At 44.9% G+C, this 24,308-nt stretch overlaps 1 protein-coding gene across 8 annotated transcripts in view; it reads right to left on the reverse strand.

Moving 5' to 3' along the window:
• The window catches only part of LOC111767394 (aldehyde oxidase 4-like), a 57,022-nt gene that overhangs the window by 9,058 nt on the left and 23,656 nt on the right, over positions 1-24,308 (reverse strand). For 5 of the 8 annotated variants that reach the window (XM_023622329.2, XM_070241470.1, XM_070241471.1 and 2 more), the window contains 16 exons: positions 23,379-23,488; positions 21,209-21,393; positions 20,092-20,254; positions 18,188-18,280; positions 17,109-17,278; positions 16,690-16,804; positions 15,772-15,894; positions 13,955-14,051; positions 10,989-11,113; positions 8,755-8,888; positions 7,990-8,077; positions 7,581-7,667; positions 7,203-7,394; positions 5,960-6,187; positions 4,200-4,295; positions 2,705-2,833 (listed from right to left, as the gene is read on the reverse strand). In XM_023622329.2, coding sequence (XP_023478097.2) covers positions 2,705-2,833; positions 4,200-4,295; positions 5,960-6,187; positions 7,203-7,394; positions 7,581-7,667; positions 7,990-8,077; positions 8,755-8,888; positions 10,989-11,113; positions 13,955-14,051; positions 15,772-15,894; positions 16,690-16,804; positions 17,109-17,278; positions 18,188-18,280; positions 20,092-20,254; positions 21,209-21,393; positions 23,379-23,488 — 2,135 coding nt within the window. Of the gene's footprint in view, positions 1-493; positions 1,753-2,704; positions 2,834-4,199; positions 4,296-5,959; positions 6,188-7,202; positions 7,395-7,580; positions 7,668-7,989; positions 8,078-8,754; positions 8,889-10,988; positions 11,114-13,954; positions 14,052-15,771; positions 15,895-16,689; positions 16,805-17,108; positions 17,279-18,187; positions 18,281-20,091; positions 20,255-21,208; positions 21,394-23,378; positions 23,489-24,308 lie in introns of those variants that run through there. The other 3 variants (XM_070241473.1, XM_070241475.1, XM_070241477.1) reach the window with 2 other exon arrangements.

Below are 24,308 nucleotides of genomic sequence, written 5' to 3' on the forward strand. Positions count from 1 at the left end.
TGAACGCCCTTCTCTGGATGGAGAATTCTCTTACCTTCTGTTCCTTGGTAGGGTCCCCACCCCCTATTGAAGCTCCAAATGCCAGAAACTGATTTTCCAGCTTCCTCTGCATTACAGAAAATTTCAAAACACTCAAAAGTAGAGAGACTAGTACAACACTCCCCCCTCGTACCCTTTATGCAGCTTCAACGATGAGCATTTATACCCAACCTCACCCTCAGCTCCTTCTTCCTCTTCTCCCACCTCGCTCCCCTTTGCTCTCTGCTCCAGCCGCCCTGCCTCCTGGCAGCTCCTCCAGCACAAGCACAGGAGCTCCCTCTGCTCCCAAGCTCCTACACAGCGCCCTCCCCGGCAGCAGCCAGGACCACGCTCCAGGTCAGGCTCCAGGTCCCCCAGGAGTGCCTTGCCTGATTTCCCTGCTGCCTCAGGCAGCACCCAACACTTCACTTTCTCTTCCCGTGACTTCCTCTATTTTGATTTGTGACACTTGCCATTATGTTTCTTTTTCTTCTTTATTATTATTTAATAATTTATTATTTATTAACAAGACGTTAAGGGACATTTCCTGACTCATTTTAGGCTAAGGACCCAAAAGGATGAGACCAGCACAACAGAAGATAAATAGCCCCATATTCCAAACCAAGGCGCTCGACCTCCTAAGCAGAGTAAGTGGCCACAAACTGTCCCACCCCACCTCTGCGATGTCAAAGGGTCGGAGGTGAAGAGACTGCAGGGTTGGTTTAGGGAGAGGCCTTCACTGGAGACGGTCGTTGGTGCGCCGGGACCTCCATCTTCTCAGGGAGGAGGCAGCCAGGGCTTCCTCCATCTCAAGCCTGGTGAGAGGTGCTCAGGGCCCCTCAGAGAGCTTGCTGCGCAGGCTCTGGGGCCGGGAGGCCCTGATGCCGGGCGTCTACTTCTGAACACAGGTCTACAGGTCACCGGGGTGGCAGAGGGCCATCTCTGGGAGGGCGCGGGACTCCCACGGCCCGCATGGCCTTCTCAGGTGCGTGTGTCCTGGGTAGAACCCGTGGTGTGGATCTCGCCTAGGGTAACTTTTTTCTGATTCACTGAATTCTCTATGTTTAACCATTCCATTTTAAGACAAAATTGGAAGACAAAACCAAAATGAAATCAATCTTCCCTCCTTGCTGCTTTCCTTGCTTTGAGGTATTTAATACTCAGTTAATCTCTATTTCCGTAGACTTAAAAGAACCAATGTTTACTGATTTACCTAATCCATTTACTCCTGCTTTTGATTTGAAATTATGCAGAATTTTTTTCTATAAGGCATTTTTCTCTTACAGCCATTTCCGAGACTTTACTCCCATACGAATGACTTCAGTTTTAAAAAGAATTCTGGAGTTAACAACTTCATCTTCCACAGCGGACGGAGAGTCTGTTTACAGCAAGGCTGGAGCCACTGTCGTCTTTGCAGCCAACGGGGCCTCAGCGTTTGCCATATGTTTCCTCTGAATGTCTGAAGTGATGGCTGACTGACAAAGACTCCAGAGCCTCAGGAAGCTGCGGGTCTTAGTGGGCAACCCGCCATGGAAGCCCACTGAAGAGCTGCAGACTGTCTGAAGGGCAATCAGACGACAAGTTGTCACTCCTTTCCCTCCAGGGAGCCTCTGGGTCTGCTGGACACGGCTCTGCCCAAACCAGACAAGGAGGCCAGTGTGCGCAAAGGTTCCATTTCGGATTTCCACATTTTTAGACTTCAGAGGCAGAATTTTATTTTGTCTCAAAGGTGGCCTGGCAATATTCAACATGAAAAGAAGTTTTCAAGTTGCAAGTTGAACTTCGCCCACTGACTTTTTAAAATAATCTTATTCTTATTTGTATTTTTTTTTCTGCAACCATTGCTTCTCTCTCCGATACTTTTTCATCACTCCAAACAGACACTCTGGGACCAGTAAGCAATAACTCCTCATTTGCCCTTCCTCCCAGCTCCTGGTAACCTCTGATCTCTAGATTTTAAAAGGACTCCACCTATAACAGCTTCCTAAAGAGGGGGAGGTAACTCAGTAGAAAGAGGCTGGAGGTGGCCTGGGGCTCAGGGAGGGGCTGGGGCAGGTCAGCAGTGGCTAAAGCCACAGGAGAGGCACCGCCCATGTCAGTTACCCAGAAGGGACCCTGTAAGGAGCTCACAGTAGCATCCACAGGGAGGGAGTCAGCTGGAGCAAGGCCGGAAGGTGCTGAGGCCTGTGCTGCCTCTTACCTCTGTGCTCTCTCTGCCTTGGACTTCACAAGGGTCTGAAACGTAGGCTAGGAAGTGGGGCAGGAGTTGGGGGATGGGTGTGTGAGAAAGCGCAGGGAGGGAAGTGGGGAGAAGCTATTCCACCCCCTTTCTATCTGCAGGCCCAAGCTGGAGAGTAGCAGAGACACTGCAATTTCAAGTACGTTTTGGAGTTTTCGGCTGGACATTCTAATTATTGAGATGAGATGGATTCTGCAAATAAAAGTGATCAATGGGTTGTTACTTATTTGAAAGTGATTAGAAAAATTATAGGTAGATTTTGGGGAGGAAAGAAGGAACCCATAGAGGGAGCTGCAACCACTTGGAGTCTCAGCTCTGCCAGAAATTAGTGACCTAGACCCTGCCACTTGACCTCTCTTGGCCTCGGTTTCATCTTCCATAAAAGGAGTGGGACAGGGTCCCTTGCAGCACTGTTATTGGGTGACTGAGAACTGAGAGAACAGTCACCTGCACAGCCTTCCCGTTGATGTCTGTCCCCATGGAGCCCGCCGTGAAGAAAGTGTTGGGCACGGTGACTGTGCTGGTTTCTGACAGGTGTATGTACGACTGGGGGATGTTCAGTTCGCGACTAGCCACCTGCCAGAAGCAGAAGAAAAATATTACTTATTTCTTTGTCTCTAAGCCTCCCTCCCACCAGGTTAAAACCCATTTAATTCTTTTTTGAACTGAGTATAAAACCTGGCTATCTGGGGCCGGCCCAGCGGTTAAGTTCGCATGGTCCGCTTCTCGGTGACCCGGGGTTTGCCAGTTCAGATCCCGGGTGCGGACGTGGCACCGCTTGGCAAAAGCCATGCTGTGGTAAGTATCCCAAGCATAAAACAGAGGAAGATGGGCATGGATGTAAGCTCAGGGCCAGTCTTCCTCAGCAAAAAGAGGAGGATTGGCAGTAGTTAGCTCAGGGCTAATCTTCGTCAAAAAAAAATAAAAAACAAAATAAAAGTTGACAAAAAACCCTGGCTATCTTATAGGGACAAACATTGAAGTCTTATACGTAGATTGTGAATTTGAAGATTTTAAATGGCACTGTAAAAGATACACTGCTTTTCAGACATGCGGCCAACTGAAGACTCTCTGTGCCTTCTCTTACACCAATGTCAAGGAGCCATGTGGTCACTCTGAGGCGTCTGGTTTAGTAGGACACACGCAAGCAAGGCTGGGGTCTCCATCTCACTGTTTCACCTGCATCTTCTCCTTGTGGTTTACAGACAATTTAGCAGATTTTATTTCCTTTCTGGGGCATTTTGTAGCCATAAGGGTTTTATTGTAAAGAAGCAAGATATGTTCAAAGAAGGCCCTGTGGATTTTTGTGATTTCCTAATTCCAAGCACGCTATTAAATAATATTCTTTCCTTAAAGAAAATATATTCTATTTTTCAGTGGGAGAGAAAATCTGCCCTTGTCCCACATTTTTAATTCAAATTTCATATTCAACAAATTCTTATTTAATATTATAAAAGAAGGGATTGCAAATAACCTCTTGATCTTTCGACAATATTAGAAACACTTCTTTGAATTAGTACAAATATTAGTCAGTTGTGGTGAGTTTCTAAGCAGACTGTGAATTCTAAGAACATAATTTCTCATCCTATTAAATACATTTATTTCTAATGAAGATTTGAATTAACACAGTGTTGCCTTGAGCAGTTGTCATAAAGCTGAAAGTGCTTTATCTTTGAAAACTGGAATCACGTTTTTCAGAAGACCTAACAGCTTGGTTCTGGAGTATGCAGGAAGAATAATATGACATATTTCCTCCATTCTAACACGCACTCCCATTGCCCCCCCCCCCTGCATTTTTGTGTTCCTGAAATCAACATGAGTCTCACCATTGACCTGTGCATTTAATGTGACAGTACTTCTCCTGCTCAACAGGAAAAAAGCTGTTAACCGACTGTGCGACACTATTCTCTTCCACAAGGGAGGAAACAGGTACTCATCTCACCTGAATCATTTTGGTGTAAAGGCCTTGTCCCATTTCACAGCCACCGTGAATCACCAAGACAGAGCCATCGAGATAGATGTGGACGAGAGCTGCAGCCTGGGGGAATTAATTATAACACCAGTGTGGAGATCGGTGTGGCCAAGGGTAGCTGTGCATTAGGCTGAGGTCGCCAGGTGAACGGTTTTGCTTCACTGAGCCCATCTTTCATTCTTTATACTGGAGGACAAAGCCATTATTGGTGGCTACGGACAACCCCTTTCAAGGAGCCCCAGACTTGAAAACCATCAACGTCGGTATACGAATGGTGGCTCATCTCCCTCCACCATCTCCTGCCTCCTGGGGGCCTTGGGAGCTGCTTCTCCAAAGCTTATTCTTCTGCGCTCCCTGCACATGAAACTACCTTTAGAGCAAATGGACTAATTTAGCCGTCCCAGTCTCCTAGGTGCGAGACGGCATTCTTTCTCAGGCCCATCAAGCTCTCTACAACAACTCTGAAACTCTGTGCTCTCAGCTCATGACAATCCAACGAGAGTAATGAGGACCAGGTGTGAACGAGCACTGCCAGAGCCTCCAGAGCCCACGCTAGACTTTGTGCGGACGGCTGTATGAGCACCAGCAGGACTGCTTTCATTGACAAGGCATCTTAGAGGTAAGGGGGCCACAGGGAGACATCACGCCCTCCACAGACATTTAGGATGAAGGCTTCCAAACGCCTTGTACAGCAGCGGCTGGAAGCAGCAGCATCTTGTGAGTGAGGGTTTAGTTTTAGAAGAGCAACATGAGCCACCACATTAAGTTCATGTTGCTATTTTGAATACTACTGGCATTAAAATATTATTTTTACTTAATTTCCAAATTTGCTTGTGTTTTATAAAGGCATAAGAGCTATATTACTCTTTGCTTTGTGGTTCTACACAGTTAAATTACATTAAAATAAACAGTTGCAGCAACCACTGAAAGTCCAGAGAATGCCTTCCTTTAAAGGGGGTCTGTAGGTGATTCTGGCTCGAGCGGTACCGCCTCGGGAAGGCCTGACATCCGTGCCGAGCCTGCAGCTCCCCGCCTTTCCCCCTCCCCTCTCATTCTGCCTTCTGCCTTGATGGCAGACTCCGAGGAGCGGTGGACACGGAAGATAATTTCAGTAAGAGAGAGTGTGGCCACACCTCATCCACACGGTGAGGAGGCCTGTATTCTTTGGTTTGCTTGGGTTTGGTTATGGAGACATTTCAAAGAATGATGGGGAGAGAAGGAAAAAATGAAAGAGAGAATCAGAACCCCAAGTAAAACTGTTTAAAGTGAAGTTAAAAAAGAGGGCCCAGTAGTCCCTATAGTAACTCCAAGATTCTGTGCTCATGTGTTTCTGAAAACTCCATCTTCAAATGACCCTACTGTTGTCATTAAGAAATTAGGAAAGAGAGAAAGGGATCTTCTTGTTTCCTCCAATTCGCTCGTGGATCTGAAACTTGACCCCGTACCCTAAACCCAGCTTTGGGGCCCTCAGCAAGGCCAGAGCCCCCTGAGCTGGACTCTATCTGTTGACTGCTCTCTGAGGTCCTCGGTGCTGTGTCGCACCAGGGCTGCCCTGATACCTGTGGTCCCCAATGCGTGACCGAAGCCACTTTGTTTCCTGCTCCAGGGAACGCCCCCAGTTCCTTCTCCCCCCTGAGGGGACCATGCCTGGTTGCACACGACCGACTTTTTCAGACAGCCAGTCGTGTGGAAAAGAGCTTTTGGCAAGAAGACGTCTCTCCCAGCCTCACCTGATTGTAGAAGGTCATGGGAAGCCCAACGGTGAATTTCATGGGGACCACAGCAAGCCCCCTCTTCTTCCAGTAATTCTTTTTGTTAAATTCCTCAGCAGCCAGTTTCCTAGCATGAAATGAGGATTTCTCCAGACATTCTTTCCAGCATCTTCGCAAGGGCTCTGGATTAAATGTCTGTTTATAGGCTGTTTTGCTAATTGTCTTATACATGTTTATTTCTTTAACCTGAATGACAAGAAAATGAAATGGAATTTAAAATAAAACTTGAAGCATACCTTTTTGTTATATACCTGATATAAAGAAAGCCCTTCTAGAAAAAGAAACAACTATTTAAATGGCTATCGATATGCAAGTACAAGTGTAAATGTATAAACACAATGATAACAATAATCATCATAACGATAGAACACAATATATATTAACCATACATAATAACTATTGAACACTTCGTACGCTCCAGGCTGCCTGCTAAGTGTATTATTTCAAGTAACTTTACAATAACCCTGAGAAATAGTAGATACTATTATTAGCCCTGTCACAAGTTTTGTTAGTGGTGAGGCAATTCTCCTGACTCAACATTCTTTTACTCTACACAACATTTCCTTATTCTTAACTGTTCTCAAATTAGCTCCTCAAAATCTTGACCTGAGGTAGGACGTTTGCACAAATGGCCGTGATCATTCCACTCTGTTCATGCCCTTGGGTGGTTTCACATCGACTCTGGGACTGTCATGGGACTTGCTTTGGCCGATGGGACAATACATACGCAACAAAGGTGGAGGCTTGAAAAGTGCTTGTGCAATAGGCCTTGCCATGTTCTTGCTACTCTTGGGAAGTCTCTGAACTACCATGAGAACTAATCTGGGCTAGCCCACTGCAGGAAGAGAGCCTCTGTGGAGCAGAGACGGGCCTTCCCAGCTGAGACATCCCCTAGACTAATCAGCCCAATGACCACCAGACATGTAAGTGAAGCTGTCGTAGACCATAAAACTCCGGTTGAACTAGCCCACATGGGAAGAGCTACCCAGCTGTCCTGCAGAATCAGAAGAAATGCTATTTGTTTTAATCCACTACGTTTTATGATTGACTCGTTACACAGAAAAGCTAACCGACACACAGATGATGTCCTTTAGTTCTTTGAATCTACTTAGAAGCTGACATAATGCTATATGTAGGTGCTCAGGATATATCTGAACCAATGAAGTCAGAGTTTTTTCGGAGGTTCTGATTGATTACCTACCTCTTCAGGGGGTAAGTTACACTGAGCTGCCACAGCAGATACGTAAGCTTCCACTACCACTGCAGCCTGGGGGAAGCCGAATCCTCGAAAGGCAGTGTTGGATGGCAAGTTTGTTTTGCAAGGCCTACCCCGGCACCGAAAATTAGGAATATTATATGCATTTTCAGATTTCAGCACAACGAACTCTATCACCTAAATTAAAGCAAAACAAACAAAACTTCACATCTATCAAATATTCAAAACCACATATCTAAATTTTATCTCTAACTCAAACTCTTCACACAATTTATCCATTTGAAAGAGAAAAGTTCATGCAAATAAAGTGTGACATGTACAGCTAAACTGGTAACTTATGGGAAAGGCGTATCGCTTATTTACCAGCTCAGACTCATCAGGAGTACATCCGCCGTTGATATAATATTCAACGTCAGCAGCTTTGATCACACCATTGTTCATGAATCCAACCTGCAAAGGGATAGAACAAGTAAAACCATTTTCTCAGGAGTCCTTTACAGCCAGGCCCTGCTGTACACAAACACATCTGATCCCACTGGTGGATCCAGACCTAGTTCATGCACATGCCCTGATGCGACAGTCACCAGAGGAACACTGAGGATGGTGCCCAAGTTGACCATGATCCCAACTGACCAGAAAGTTCTGGTTACTTTTAGGCAGTATCCAAGTATCCCTTTCAAGTGGTATGGAATTTAGTAATTGTCTTCAATATCGATTGGTTATCATAGGACAACGTTCTAGGCAGTTTCCCGAAATTTTCACTCTCACTCACTTTGTATCTTGCGAGGAGTGGGTGGCGGCCAGCAGTTATCAGCATGTCATCACCACGCTCTAAAACAAACCGGATTGGGCGGCCAGTCCTACAGGAAACGACTCTGTTAATATGCTGGATGCTGCATAAAGTTGTGGAGATGTAAAATGAGGAAAGGGGCTTGAGATAATCTGGTTTAGTGGTTTCCCATGGGGATAGGAACATGCCTTAAGCAACATTTTGGAAGTTTGTGGAGACATTAAAAGCTAAAGAGAAGCCTATTACTTTATCATTCTGTTTTAGTCATGTTTGAGAATTCAGATACTGAAATGATACAGTATTTGGTTATGTTACTTTCATTTCTTTTTTATATACATTAAGGCATTGTATGATTATTTTGCAATTACGTATATAAGGAGGTTTTATTATTATGGATTTCACTTTGGGATACTAAAAGGGGATTAAAATATCTGCCCTAAGGGGGATGTTGCGGCCGAAGGGGTTGAGAACCAAAGCTGTGTGAGTTCGCCCCCCACATTCAGACACCCTCTCAGAGCGCCCTGGACGAGGCACCAGAGAGAGTGGGAGAGAGTGGGCAGAGCAGGGCTTGAACACAGGTCCTCTGGCTCTGGGTCCACTGCTCCTTCACCCACGCGCTCACCACCTCCTTTGGAAAGGAAAGGCCATGACCCATGGGATGTGAGGTGGGGCGCAGGGCTGGAAGAACGGAGGAGGCATCTGCCCTGCAGGACTGCTGACGTTAACAGCTATCACTGTGACTCTTACTTGTTGGCGGCCACAGCACTGACAGCTCCTAGCACAGCAGGCTTGGTCACTTTCCCCCCAAAGGCTCCTCCAGCTCTTTTCATATGGCAGGCGATCCTACTCCTTGGGACGTTTAGTGCCGCAGCCACAAATTCCTGCAAGAGGGGAGTCCCGGAAGCCATGTGAGCACAATTTAATAGTGTATTTCCTCACCCGTGTACTTCCCCTCTGCGTAGTAAAGGAAATTCAGTAGTTCAACAAGTACATTTACAGAACTGTGCAACCATCGTCATTAATCTAACTTTAGAACATTTTAAGTATCCCCAAAGAAACCTTGCATCTATTGAGCAGTCATTGCCATTCTCCCCTCAACCTCAGCTCTCCCCACACCCCCAGCACCAGGCAACTACTAATGGGCTTTCTGTCTCTGTAGATTTACCTGTTCTGATCATTTCATCTAAGTAGCATGATACAGTATGCAGTATTTTGTGACTGGCTTCTTTCACTTAGCTTTATGTTTTCAAGATTTGTCCACGTTGTAGCATGTACCAGTACTCCACTCTTTCTTATGGCCAAATAGCATTCCATTGCATAGATAGACCACCTTTTTTTATCATTCATTAGTCGATGGACATTTGTGTCGTGTCCATCCATTAGTTGATGGACTTTTGGCTGTTGTGAACAACACTGCTGTGAACATTCGTGTATAAGTTTTCGTGTAGACATATGTTTTCAATTCTTTTGGGTAGACATCTAGTCGGGGAATTGCTGAGTTATATGGTCACTCTATTTTTGATATCCCCAGAAACTGCCAAGCTGTTTTCCAAACTGGCTGTGCCAGTTTTCATGCCTACTAGCAGTGTAAGAAGGTTCTAATTACTCCACTTCCTCTTCACTTGTTATTGGCTGTCCTTTTGATTACAGACATCCTAGTGGCTGTGAAGTGGTATTGTTGTGGTTTTGATTTGCATTTCCCTGGTGACTAATGATGCTGAGCATCTTTTCATGTGCTTATTAGTCATTCATAGAACTTTGGAGAAATGTCTTTTCAAATCCTTGCTGGCCTGCTTTTGATACTGCCCCCGGTTCTGGGCCATGGACTGTGCATACCCAGTGCCCTAGTCACTCCTGGGAAATGCCTGCTGTCATGGAGCTGACTGACTGCACCCCAGGAGATGTGGATGGTAGACAGCAAGGGCGACGTTGGGACATATTGGTCACCCATTTGGAGCCCAGAGCCACACACCGTCTGCCAAAAGAGACCTCAGAGGTGATCTTCATTATTTTCCTCAGTTAACAAAAACAGATACTGATGGCCAGCGACCTGTCGAAGATCATGTAGCTGCTTAGGGGCAAAGCCCATATCTCCTCGCTCCTCCTCTGTTCACTTTAAAACTTGCAACTGTAGAGGCTGCAGCCACATCGCAGCTCAGCATCAGTCCCCTCAGCCTTCCATTTTGCCTTGAACGGCAGCTGGTAGCTTCTTCCTCCCACTCAGCCTACCCATCCCTTCAGACCTCAAGGTACCAACTCACTGTGCTCCACCAGGGAGCCCGGGCTTTCCCCCTCAGAGACGCTTGTCATTACTCCTTCTCCCAGCAGAAGTGTCTGAGTGTCCCCCGGTGCCTGGCACTCTTCGAGGACCTACAACTCCACACTTTCAGAAGAGGGGAATGTCAGAGGATTTTCTTTACTTGCCTTGGGGCAGCAATGCCTTATTTCTCAGCCATTGGAACAGGACTGGAATTCATGTGCTACTGCACTGAGCTGAAAATGTCTAGGAAATGCAATCCCGTTACATGTGCATGTGCACCACCAATATACAAAAACATGCGCGTAGAGAAGCAACTCAGATGAACCACAAAGGGAAATTTACATACACATGTACCACCAACACACGAAAGCATTCACGTAGAGAAGCAACGCAGATGAACCACAAGGGGAAAGGGGGACATAATATTAAGGCTTTGTCCTCTCTGAGATTAAGTTTTACACAATCAATTGTTATGGGAAAGATGAACTTTGCCCTGTATTTCAGAAGGTAGCAACATTTTCAGATCTATTGGAAAGGTCTGTCCTTTTAGGGGAATATTTGCCCCATTTTCTTCATTCTGGACTTTAGCTAACGTAAGTGTGCAGGGAGTCTGAGGCGCGGAGAGGGGAGGAATCAAACGGCTCCTAGAGTGGAAGGTCTGCCTTAAGGGCCTCATATCTCATGTCATCTGCAGTCTCTGTTTCCAAAAACATCCTGTTACCTGCACATGGGTTGGATACTGTGTTCCAAGGTGTAACACCATTTCTTTATCTTCCTCTTTTGGGATAGCCAGGATAGTTTGTGTCTCCATGTAAAAATGTTCCTGTCCTTCCACGTGGACCTCACCTGTAAAGCATAAACACAGGACAAGGTTTAGTTGAAAGTCCCAACTTGGGGGCTCTCGGTGTTGTTTGGTGTATAGAGAGAGAGAGGCTTCAGTTTATGGACAGCTGGACTTTTATGTCATTTGGCTAAACCACTTTTTCTAATTAATCTTCGCTGTGCCCAGCCAGCTGCATGACACTGGGGAATTCACTCCCGTCTCTTGGCCTCAGTTCCCTCCTCTGTCTAGTGGGGTGGTGAGATCTGTGATGTGCTGGACTTGAGCACGCAGACTAACAGCCACATATCCAGGCTCTGTCATCTCGTGGCTCAGTGAGTTTGGCCAAGTTACTAAACCCTGACATCCTCATCTGTAAAATGGGGGCGGGGGGCGTTAATAACAATATATTCCTCAATTAGATGATATCAGGATAATTGAGTCACAGAAAGGGTAAGTAGCTTGCTAAAGGACACAAAGGTTTAAAATGGCAGAGCTGAGATTGTTCCCCAACCTAAAACTAGTCTGCTCGTCCTGGTTTAGCTGAGATTTTTGGCTTGTTCAGTACATCCTTATCATTTTGTGGGCTGTACCAAGAGAAGTATTTGGCCCTAGTTTAAATATTTGGAAGGCAGTATTTTTACTTTAAAACTAGCTAGAAGACTGTGCTGTTAAAATAAGTGAATTGTTTACCAGGAGAAAAGGATTTCTTGAAATTATTTCTTGGGACGATAGATGTCGGTCATGCAAAAAGGCCCCCTTGACTAAAAACAGCTTGCTTTCCGCATGTGTACATAGAATTTAATCTAAGCCCAAATTTATTTGACAATTAATAGTTTTTTAATTTAATTATTAATTTAAAATTAATAGTTTTTACAGTTTGCAAGGCATTGTTCTGAGGCCTAGCACTTTACAGATAACTAGTTCATTGAATCCTCATGCTAACCCTATGAGGCAGGCGTTATTAGGAAACCGACGTGGAGAGGTCGAGGAAGCTGCCCAAGGCCTCAAGGTCAGAAACAGCAGAGCTGGGATTCAAAGGCAGGTGACCTGGTTCCAGGATCCGTGCTCTCAGCCACAGCATGACACCACTTCTCTGTGTCATTTAGTCATTTCTGCCCAAATTCCAGATTCCTTTCATATTTCAAATTTCCCACTTGCGCCGAAATTTCAAACTCCCACAATTGCCAAAATCCTGCATGACCAAGAGCTAGCACCTTGTCACTCTGTTGCCCTTAGTGTGAGAATAAAAATTAAAAGAAAATGTACCACTGTGGTTAAGAGCAAGGGCCTGGGGTCCGCCAGGCCTGGCCTCCAGTCCTGGCTCTACTGCTGACTGGATACAAGACTTCAGCCAGCTGTCCAACTTTTCCAGGCCTCAGTTTCCTTCTCTGTAAAATGGAGTGACTGATATGTTCCTTCTCAGAGTTGTTCTGCTTGCATATTAAATAGTAAGCAGTAAATACTTAGGGGTTCAAAATAGGCTTAGAATAATAATACTCACTTCCTACAGTTGTTCTCAGCATTAAATAATATATTACATGTAAAATGTTTAGCGTGGTGTCTGGCACAGTAAGTACCTGATAAGTGTTAGCTGGTCTTATATTATTACTAAATAACCTTTAGCCCAAATTTATAGTCTTTGTAAAATCTCATTTTGTTTCTTTCACAAAACCCATTTTGGAGTAATGAATGTTTGGCACAAGTGTGGATACTGTCAAACCTCTGAGCGTCTCTCAGGACTTTTCCGGTTGTATCTAATTATCTTCTGAGGTAGTGAATTGTTTCTATAATTGGGAGGCAGTCTACCTTTTCTATTTAAATAGAATGGCGCTGGGACACAAGTATTCTAAAGGTCTCTCCCACGTTTTAGTAAAAGGTAAAGCTTGCGGCACTTGCCGTTACAGTTATTTAGAAGTGGGTAATGGATGATGTGAAAATTACCGTTGTCTCTTACCTAACACAGTAGCCATTCTCTCAGTAGAGACAGCTGTGGCTCTCCACACTGGCCACACATTAGAGTCAACCACCTGGGAGCTTTTAAAAAAATACTGATGTTCCGACCTTGTACTTCAAGGTTCTCATCTCACTGGCCTAGGGTGGGATTTGGGTATGGTTTTTTAAAAAAATCATATTAACTAGGTCTTAGCCAGTGCAGGAAGTCAAAACAAACATATAAATAATAGTATCCAGATTTTTTAATGTTTGGCATTAACTACTGAAGGTGAGCATATAAAAACACTTTTATTCGGCAATTCTACTCCTGGGCATCCTCCACTGGAAATGAGTGCTTAGGTTTGCCAAAGGATGTAGAATAGTATTTACAGAAACTGGATTCATAATAGCCCCAAGTTGAAAACAACTTAAATGTCCACCAACGGTAGAATGGATAAATAAATTTTAGAATATTTATACAATGGAATACTCCTGAACAATGAAAAAGAACTAGTGATCCATGCAACAACATGGACGAATCTTCCATACATACCGTTGAATACAAGAAGTAGACGCAAAGGAAGTTACACTGTACGATTCCATTTACACGAAGGTCAAAACAAGTAAAACTGATCTACAGCCATAAAGGTCAGAAATAAGAGCTTCGGGAGGGTTGCTGCTGAGAGGGGCACGAGGCAGCTTTCTGGGGTGCTGGAAATGTTCTACACCTGGATGTGGGTAGTATTCACATAGATTCATACAAACGTAAAACTTCATCGAGCTGTGAACTTAGCATTTGTGCATTTTAAACTGTGATTTAAAAACCACAGGATGGAGGAGCTCTCCTCAGAGCTTCGGGGTTTCTCGAACCAGGTGAGTGCATTGAGTCTTCAGCTTGAGAGGCTTCACCTTTCTCCTGCAAGGCCACCTACCTTCAATGATTTGATCAACATATTTAAAGCCTTGCTCTACATTTCCTTTCTCAATTTTTTTCTCAGCAAAAAGAAATGAATTGTGCTCCAGGGCTTGCTGCAGGGGACAAACAAACAAGACCAAAACAGAAAAAAGGGTTTTTCACATTCTAATAAGCCATTCATCCTCATCCAAACCCCAAGCTTCTGCCCTATCAGATCTTCACCCCCCAAGGCAACCTGAGCAGTGGGGAGTCAGCAGAAATTGGGCTAAGATGGATCACAGGCATTGGTGACTCCTTAATTTTGTTCAGGGCTCTGGAGAAAGCTGAGGCGGAGACAAGGATATATGAAACACGGCTGCTGAGTGATAACCTGGGCAGTTGGGTGTTAAGGGGCCAACTTTGCGGTGAGGAGGCCAGATCATAGAGTTAAGAGAGGCCAAGAAGGAGGAGGCTGGCAGGGCCAGCAAGGTTCAGGGGTGGCCTTGTGTAGGGGACCTAAGCTCGGTGCTGAATTGGACAGGATCAGGACAGCTGAGAATGGAGGGGAAATCATCTGAAGTCAATAAAGCAAAAGCTGAGGTTGAAACAAAGCTGAGGGGCCAAAATGAGCACACAGCTGGGCTGGCTGGGGAGAGGCTTTCTATCAAGAAGCAGTTGGATGAGCTTGAAAGGTGGACTGAGGGTGGACTATGAAGGGCCTTGAGTTCCATACTAAGAATCTTCTCTAAGGGGAGTTTCTTGTAGAGGAGAAGTGATCTGATGAACTTTGTGGGTTGGAAAAGTTAATGTGGTGGGTAGCTGGTCGAAATGGAGTACAAGAGCCTCTCTGAGTGGTTATGGTAGTGAATCTGACAATAAGGTGGTGAGGACTGGGCTGGAGGGTGGGATGGACATGAAAGTGAGAATGAAAAGAGAGGGGCAGACTTAAGGGCATTTAAGGGACAACTGGGAAAGACCTGAACTTGGCAACTGTTGGGAGAAACAGAGGAGAATCAAAGAGGATGGAGACTGCATCTTCCTTGGCCGGGTTCATATTGCCTACGCGCCCATCTATCCACCTATCCCTCCATCACACACATTTATTGAGCACCTACTATGGGTTCAGCGCTTTGCTAGGCACTGGGGATATACAGCGCCACGGACATCATCTTGACCTCATTAATAACAACAACTAAAACAAAATAACAACTAATATTTATTGACTGTGTTCTGTGTCCCAAATGCTGCTCTGAGCATTTTACTTGAAGTCTCTCATTTAAACCTCACAGAGACATTTTGATGTAGGTACTTTCATGGTTCCCATTTTACAGATGAGGAAACAGAGGTATGAGAAGTTTAAGTAACTCGTCAAAGCTTTCATTGCTATTAAGAGCCTGTTAAAGGATGGAGTCAGACCACGAATCCGAGTCTTCTGTCTCTGGAGCTCCTGCTTAAGCAGGAAGTGCGCAGAGAAACAGAGGACGCGAGCTGTAATTCAGTGAATGTTATAGTGGGTCTGAGTTTCACAGCGCTCCGGATTTTCCCTCGGATGATGTCCGTATGTGAGGTCACAGGGACATTCCTCTGGTGTTGTTTATCTGTGTTCTGAGGCCATGCTGGGCAAGAGGCCACGGGAGAGAAGTGGACACAGGAAGGAAGCGGGCTCTAGGCACGAAAATGCTCAGCATTACCTCTCAAGGCGTGGACTGCCAGAACCTTCTCTCTAAAACTACAGATAATGCTGAACGAAGGGTAGACGGAGCCCAAATTACACCATTTTGTGACTCTATGGGTTGAATTCTGCCAAAAGCAGCCCACTCTAGTCATTCTAGAAGGTACAAGGGGCCTGAATACCTCTATTGTGATGATCCTTGGTTCTATGTCTTCATAAGCGATCTTCACTTTTTTAGCGGCCTCTCTTGCATGAGCATAGGTGTCAGCAGCCACGGTGCAGACGATCTGACCCACGCAAATTACCTGCAGAAAAGCCACCTGTGATTAGCTAAAACACAGAACCGTTAAAAGGCCCTGCTGTTCCCACATTCTTACATTTGCCCACTGGGTTCTCGTGACTACAGGAACGGTTATTTTACCTACGAAGATAGATTTAAAACAGTAGCTTCAGTGGGATTTAGGGGCTACAAAAACTCGGTGCAGAACTGAATTATGTGGCCTATGACTGTCTTCAGCCGCACTCCTCGCTACTCCTGTATCACACACAGTAATCCAGTCATCCTGAAATTCCACTGGTTCTTTTAACGTCCTATGCTCTGTGTTGTTTCTAAGACTTTCATGACTTTTTAGAAGCCTTCCTTGAGAGGGCTTATGGCTTTTATCAGAATCTCAAGAGTCCACACTTCTTTTTTTTGAGGAAGATTAGCCCTGAGCTAACACCCACTGCCAATCCTCCTCTTTTTGCCGAGGAAGACTGGCCCTGAGCTAACATCCGTGCCCCTCTTCCTCTACTTTCTATGTGGGAACGACTGCCACAGCATGGCTAGACCGGCAGCGTGTAGGTCTGCACCCAGGATCCAAACTGGCAAACCCTGGGCCGCTGAAGCAGAACATGTGAACTTAACTGCTGCACCACTGGGCTGGCCCCAAGAGTCCTCAATTCAGGAGAGAATTTGAGAATTACTGAGGTGGAGTCAGTGGTTTCCTGCAAGTCTGTGGATGTGGACATGAATCCATGGATGTTACAGTCATAACCAATAATCATCTTGGTGTTGCCAGCAGAGTATTTGAACAGGCAGCCACCCACGAATCCCACACCTCATTCTGTGCATAGAGAACCTCTCCTTTGTGGTTATTGTTCCCTGGAACATCCTCTGCTGTTATCACGTCAACCACACCTGGAAGTGCCAAGGCTTTTGAAGCATCAATTGATCTGGGAGGGAAAATTGGAAAGCACACGTTGAAGTTGCAGGGCTAAGTTCAGGTACAATATAAACGATTCCTCAACCACAGCGAGAACTACAATGGACCATATTCTGTGTTAAAAGTGCTGGTATTTAGCAAACGTTTTGACTCTTGGCCATAAATTCTTTCATAACTATGCCTAAAAAATGACTGAATCACATCCAGAAGAGGAAATGAGTACTTTTAATTAACTTATATAATAAGCTCTCAATTTGAATACGAAATTTTAAATGCATTTCAGTAACACATAGGCACATCTTTTATCTCCTTACACGATCTTTGCATGAGCTCTGGTGCTGGTGACGACAGCCAGGAAGAGTTCTTGGGCAATGGGGGGCATGTCATCAACAAACACAGCTTCCCCTGTGGCATGTTTAATGGCTGACTGGTGCATGACTGGGTGGCCAACCGGGTCTTGTGGAGGTTGTTTGGGATCCACACACTGTTAATGAACAAGGCAAGTCATTTTACTGCCAGACATTCTCATGCACTGCAAACTGGGTCTAATGCATCTGGCTTACTCACAAGTCAAGAAAAACTATAGGCCATTGGGTATCCACATCCGTGAGTCAAAGTTCATAAATATCCACTGAGTGTTATAGTAAGGGACATCTCCTGGTTACAGTCCCCTCTCCCCAACAAAAAAGAAGACATCGTTCCTGTCCTCAAGGAGTCTACAGCCTTGTTGAGGAATCAGAACGCACACAAACACACATTAAAATAACGTGGTCAACTTTGTCTCACAAGAAAAAATAGCTTACACAACAAATATAGTACAAGGAAAAATACACAAGGTCCTGGGAGATTCAGAGCGGTTGTAGTAAAGTAGGCAAGGCTTTCTAAAAGCAGTAAATGTTGGGGTGGGCCCCGTGGCTGAGTGACTAAGTTCTGGAGCTCCGATTCGGCAGCCCAGGGTTTCGCTGGTTCGGATCCTGGGTGTGGACCCAGCACTGCTCATTGAGCCATGCTGAGGCGGCGTCCCACACAGCACAACCAGGAGGACCTAGAACTAGAATATACAACTATGTACTGGGGGCCTGTACACAAAAGCAATAAATGTTGAGTCAGGTTGTAAAGGCAGGCAGACCTTGGCCAAGAAAAGGAGGAAATTTTAAGCAACCAAACTGAAAATAGTGGAGGAGATTCAAAATTCTTTGTGTAGCCTTGAGTAAAAACATGAAAGCTGAATCAAGCACGTCATGTGTGGGTGACAATGGGTAACATCAGCTGGCTTTAGTAGGTTTATCTTTACAAGTAATACAAGATACAGTTATTGAAAAGAGGGGGATACATGAATAATGCACACATCTGAGTGCACAGACAGATTAAAAACAAAACCCTACCGACTAACCTGGAACATCTGAATGCCTTGGGGGGTTTCTATGGGGAAATCTTCTAGAGCGCTCGTGAAGTTTTCGGGGATATCAGGAAACTTCTGGGGATCCTGAAAAGAAGATTATTTCACGTTTTACAATCTGAATGTCTGGCTTGGAAAAAGACATGTAGAAACAGTCATCCAATTTGTTCTCCCAGTTATTAGACCCCAGTTCTGCCGGGGGAGAGCCCTGAGCTTCAAGTGCCCTGGGCGGGCAGCAGGTGTTTGAAGAGCAGCTACATCTGCTTATGCACACGGAGAAGTCAGTGTCATTTCCAGGAGGTGAAGACATCCCTTCACGACAAGGCCTCCTTCTGAATGCATGGAAATATGTACACGTCTAAATGGATGCTGTGCTTTCAAATCCAGGCCAATCTTCCGGGCAAACATCCAAGAAGCAACTGAGCTAGTGGGCAAAGACGACTTGTCAGTCATCTACAAGGATGTTCAAGTACAGATTACCTGTGATCGTGAAGAAACTAGAATTAACCTAAATATCTAACAACGGGGAAATAACTAAACGAACTATGGTACATCCATAAGGTACAACATTCTGCAGTCATTAAAAATGACTTTGAAGAAGTGCATTTATTGACGTTGACAAATGCTCATGAAATATAGTTAGGTGAAAAAATTAGTTACAAAAATGTGTGTACAGTATGATCCCATTTGTAATTAAAAAAAATAAAAATACAAAAGTATGTATTCCAAATGTTAATAGTAGGATTATTGGATTATAGCTGATTTTTAGAACTTTTTCTTCTTTATATCTTGAATTCTTTTATAATTGTAGAATATATAACATAATAGGATATGTAATATGTAAGAGAATATATGATAATGTATAGAAGATGAAAAATAAAAAATATATTTAATATACTATATACAATAATATATTAGGTACATACTGATCATTTATACACTGAATACATTATGTAATATGTAATAGAGTAGATAATAAAGTAGAATATGATACTACGAATAATAAATGATATTAATAAAAATAATAAAAAAAAGACTGGCTGAACTAACACAGTAAAGCTCTCAGCCATAAAAGAAATGTGGATGTGGTCATTTGTCTGTCATTTCTGGTTCAACTCATGGCTTTTCAAGGGGACACTCACAGTCATGGAGTAACTCACAGTCATATTTTGAGAAACACTGCTGTGGAAGTAATTTTAAACTAGGTTAGGAAGAAAAAAACAGTTAGGAAAAAACTAGAAACAATCTAAACATCCAAAAATACGGGACAGATCACATAATGGTACATATCTCCATAAACATGACATGTGACCATTATGTCACAGTGTCACTGAAGAATATTTAACGACATGGAAAGATGTTTCTGTTACTAAGAGAAATAAGCAAGCTTTATAAACAGTTCTATAGATGTAAATGTGTGACACCTATATATACACACCCATAAAGAAGGGTTTAGAGAGATACACAAATCATTAATAGTGGCTAATTATGGGTGATGGGATTATAAATGATTTTCTCCTCCTTTTTGCCTTACTCACATTTTCTAAATATTAAAGTAGGTGTTATTTTAACAAGAAAATTTTCTTTAAAACAGGAAAAGATGTTATATATAAGTCACTTACTGAAGGTTCTTTGCTACTGGAAGTCAACTTGATATTGCTCATTAGTATTTGTTACAAAAATTGTAGGGCAAACGATTAACAAGCTTGTCCCCTTCTCAGCCCAGGAGTGAAGGAGAAGGGAGCGGGAAGGACAGGGAGGGAGAGGGGCCAGGAGGAAGCGGTGGGGGCTGGGAGCCCCACCCTGAGGACCCCGCTATCACAGCCAAGCAGGAAAGTCCTTCATGTGCAAGCCCCCAAGAATGTCAAGGCACCCGGAGACCCAGAGAAAACACTTACCATTTTGTTCAGTCCTCGCCTCACTTTGAGGTAGAACTTGAAGAGTAAGCTGACGATGAGCGTCCGCCTGTACTCCACCAGGCCGCCCTCAGCCGCGGGCGGGACGTAAACCGCATCCAGGACCCACCGGCAGGCGTCACTCAGCGCCGTGTCATCCCATCGCCTAGTAGGACAGAGTGGCAGCACTTCACAGGAGAGGCGAAGACAGACGCTACACTGACGCAGCAAGCGAAGATGGAGAGCAATCTCTGTCCATCTTGGAAGCCTAAACAAAATGCCCTCAGCTATTTCACTAGCTGTCTTCAGAATCTGATGCAAAGGCTCCCAAATTCTCCTTACCAAGTGCCCCTTTATCACTATTTTAACTATTTCGCCCCAGGAATGTTGATTTACCTCACATAGCTTGGGTAGGAAAAGGACTAAAATCAAAGCTTCCACGATCCGGGCCGTGGCGTCGTCGTTCAGCGCGGGGTCTCAGCAACCAGCCCGCACGAACACCGCGGGGGACGGCCAGGGGAGCGCTGCATTGTTGACGATGCTTGTAAAATTTTTCACAAGTGAAAGTTTCTACGTAAATGCTTTGGAAGCATCGAGTTATTTTAATACCGGTGAAAAAACTGCCTTAAGTCCTAACTGTTGAGAGTGAATATGATGAGTGGATAAACACTGTTATAAAAGCGCCAGTTGGAAGAATTTTGAAAACTTCTTTCCAAAGGCTAAAAATAATGAGAGTGACAGGAGGAAGGCCCTTTAGCCTGGAATGTTTCATCTTCTTTACAGGCTTTAAGGACGTTTTCAGATGTCTTAGGACACAGTGTTAGAAACATTTACTTATTTGGCAGGTTAATTAAAAGTGAAATTTTGAAGAGAATATCTACTTAGATTAATTTGTGCATAAATCTTATTACAGAAACTGCAAGAAAAGAATCATTGTATCTTGAAAGACGTTGGCTTTTGGGTGATCTTTATTTTCTTTATACTTTTCTGCAGTGCTTAAATTTTCTGCATGATTATATATACACATATTCTAGTAAAAAACTCTCCGAGTGCTCCTTTCATGAAAGTGCGTTAAGCTGGAAAGGCCTGCGCTTCCTGTCGCAGATGTGCTGTGACGTACCTCCCAATGAGCCGCTGGCAGGCCTGCCCGGCAGAGACAACGGTGGGGCCAACACTTCCGTAGAACATTTGAAGCGCCTTAATCCTGTCTGTGCTGTCCTCAAACCTGACGCTCATCCCAGCGTTGACAATGGCAAAGGCGTTCTCATGACGTTGGGCCAGCCGCAGTCCCCACACAAAGTGCCACTTGGAAGAGAAAAACACTCAGAACATTTAGTGCTTCTCTCCACTGACCCAAGTACAGCAACAACTCTGATGATTGCTTATAATGAAAAGGATCCTGTGAGTGACATCGAGTTCTCACACAGGTACTGTTAGTGCCGGTAGTGCTGAGCGTGTGTGAGGACTGGCCTATGTGCTTTATATGTATTCTTATTTAATGCCCACAACAACTCCACTCATTTCCAGTTTACTGATGAGGGCACTGAGAGGTTAAGTAACTTGCACAGGGTCCCACAGTAAGTGGCAGAGCTGGGGTTCGAATCCAAGCAGGCTGGCTCCAGAGTTGGTGCTTATCTACCTTCATCACTCAGTCACCACACGTGGCCTCCGGCAGCTGACTCGGGTCTTAGCAGTTTCTACAATAAGAAGCTTGGATTTGGTCCGATGGTGCCCCAGGGGCTGCTGAGAGGGGCGGGGGAAGGTGGGACGTCTCTCGCCACGCCTCCACTTTTGCCTGTTCCAGTCTGGTGTTCTATTTGGTTTGGTGTTCAAATTTTATTTGAACAAAAATTTCTACTGTTGAAAGTAGACAAAGCTTGAAAACCAGTGGACCAAAGGGCCTCCAGAGTTCTTTCAGGTTTAAATCCGTGATTCTGGGGTAAATCTCATCACTAGTATAAAACAGTAGAGCCAAAAAGTCAGGGAGCCTCTCTGTGTGGCCACCATCGTGGTAGGGGTGGGGGTGGGGAGAAATCAAACCCTCCCACCGGGGACTTTTGAGGATAAAGCATTTTGGCAGAGAACACAGTGGCGGCACAGAAGTGTCTGAGACACGCTGATCATATTCACTCTACTGTGCTGACTGCTGGGGACTTCCCTCTCCCTTCCTGCTGCCACCACCCTCTTTCCTTTTTCCTGCCTGAATTATTGCATCAGCCTCCTAACTGGTCGTTCAACTTTCAGTCTATCCTCCAACCAATTTCACCTCTATCTTTCTAGTGGATTGATGTTCCTAAAATACCACTTCCATTAAGATTGCCCCTGCTTTCAAGCCTTCAAAGATGGCTGTCTGCTAGAACATGTACGAACTCCTTGAAGGAGCAACAGAGATGCTTGGTGCCGGAGCCCAGCGTCATCTCAGCGGGCGGCTCCAGCCCCCCTGCCCTACTGCCTGGCCTCCAACCCCGGCACCACGGCCCTCTCTCGCCGGGAGTGCTCTCCTCCTCCTCTCCACGGATCTCTGCTCAGGCCCAGCTGAACTCTGAACACTGGGGAGGGCTCTCCCCATCACGGGGACTGCTCTTCACCCACTCATTTCCTGTCTGAGCTGATTAGTTATTTCCTCTTTCAAGCCCTTTCTCTTAGATTTAGAGATCTTCAAGGACAGGACCCTGTGTCTTATAAATTCCTGCAGTGTCTTCAGGGTTTAGCTTGGCGTGTAGAGTGGGAAGTAGACAATAAGTAAATAACTTTATCTAAAGCATTTGGTTAATAAATGTTGGCTGACTTTCAATGACTTGCTGTCGATGACGCTGACTATGGTTTTACTCAATCTTGACTAAGATGCAAATTTATCTGAAACCAAAACTTTAGCTCCTCACCCAAAAGGCTTTCCTTTTGCAGAGAGATAGGGCTCACAGAAATGCTCTTCTTTTAAAAACAAAATAAAACAAAAGGATGTAATAAGAATGAATATGTAACACTGGATTCAGCCTGGACTATATCCATCTTTATACTGACACATATTTTTAAATTTAATTTAATTTTTTATGGAGGAAGGGATCCATGAAGGCAAAAGTGGCCAGGGTCCCCAAAAGTCACCATGTGGCCCTGATATGAAAACAAATCCAATGGTCATCTGGGAATTTGCCCCTTCCTGGGAGCAGCCACAAAGTCCCCCCGCAAGCTGGCTGGAAATGGAAGGACACCACCCCGGAAGCACCCTGCGGCTCACTGCGCGGGGCGAGCTGGGCTCCTTCAGGGCGGGCAGCGGGTCAGGGGGCCCTTACCTGAGTCGAGTAGGGAATATGGACCGATAACACAATCTCTTCCGATTTAAGGTTGGCTTCAGGTGATCTCTCAAGGAAACGGCCATCTAAAGGAATCTGCCGCTCTCCTTCTGATAGAGAAAATGACCTTGGTTAGGACGAACCTATCAAATTGGAGAATGTGCAGCAAGGGAGAGAGGTCATATGTCTGACGGAAAGAGAGCGCAGGCTGGGAGCCAGAAGACGAGAGCTCTAGTTCCAGCTCCCAGGCTGGGTCACCTTAGGCAAGCCACAGATCACTGGGGCTTCTGGCTCCTCACCTGCAGAACACAGGATTGGACTGCAGAAGCTGAAAAGTCTTTTCTGGTTCTTAGTGCCCACTAGACACCACTCACGATTGCTGGCCGTGAAGAAATTTAAAGCTATTTGGAAACAACTCAGTACAAAGTAGGTTCGCAAAGAGGAAATGGGTACCAGGGCTACAATGTGTTTCACAAATGGGAAAACTGAGATCCAGAGGGGTTAAGTGACCCATCCAGAGTGCGAGAGGTGGCCCTAGTGGCAGAGGTGGGATGTCTGATATATAGGACTTTTTTCCAAACATTTACCATACTCTCTTATTTGATCCACCATACATATATGTATGCGTGTGTGTGTGTGTGTGTGTGTATATATATATATATATATATATATTTTTTTTTTTTTTTTTGGTGAGGAAGATTGGCCCTGAGATAACATCTGTTGCCAATCTTCTTCTTTTTGCTTGAAGAAGATTGTCCCTGAGCTATCATCCATGCCAATCTTCCTCCACTTTGTATATGGCATGCTGCCACAGCATGGCTTGATGAGCTGTGTGTAGGTCGCCACCCAGGATCAGAACCTACAAAGCCCAGGCCGCTGAAACGGAGCACTCAAACCCAACCACTATGCCACAAGGCCTGCCCCCACCAC

Source organism: Equus caballus, chromosome 18 (assembly GCF_041296265.1).
Source record: "Equus caballus isolate H_3958 breed thoroughbred chromosome 18, TB-T2T, whole genome shotgun sequence".
NCBI lineage: Eukaryota > Metazoa > Chordata > Mammalia > Perissodactyla > Equidae > Equus > Equus caballus.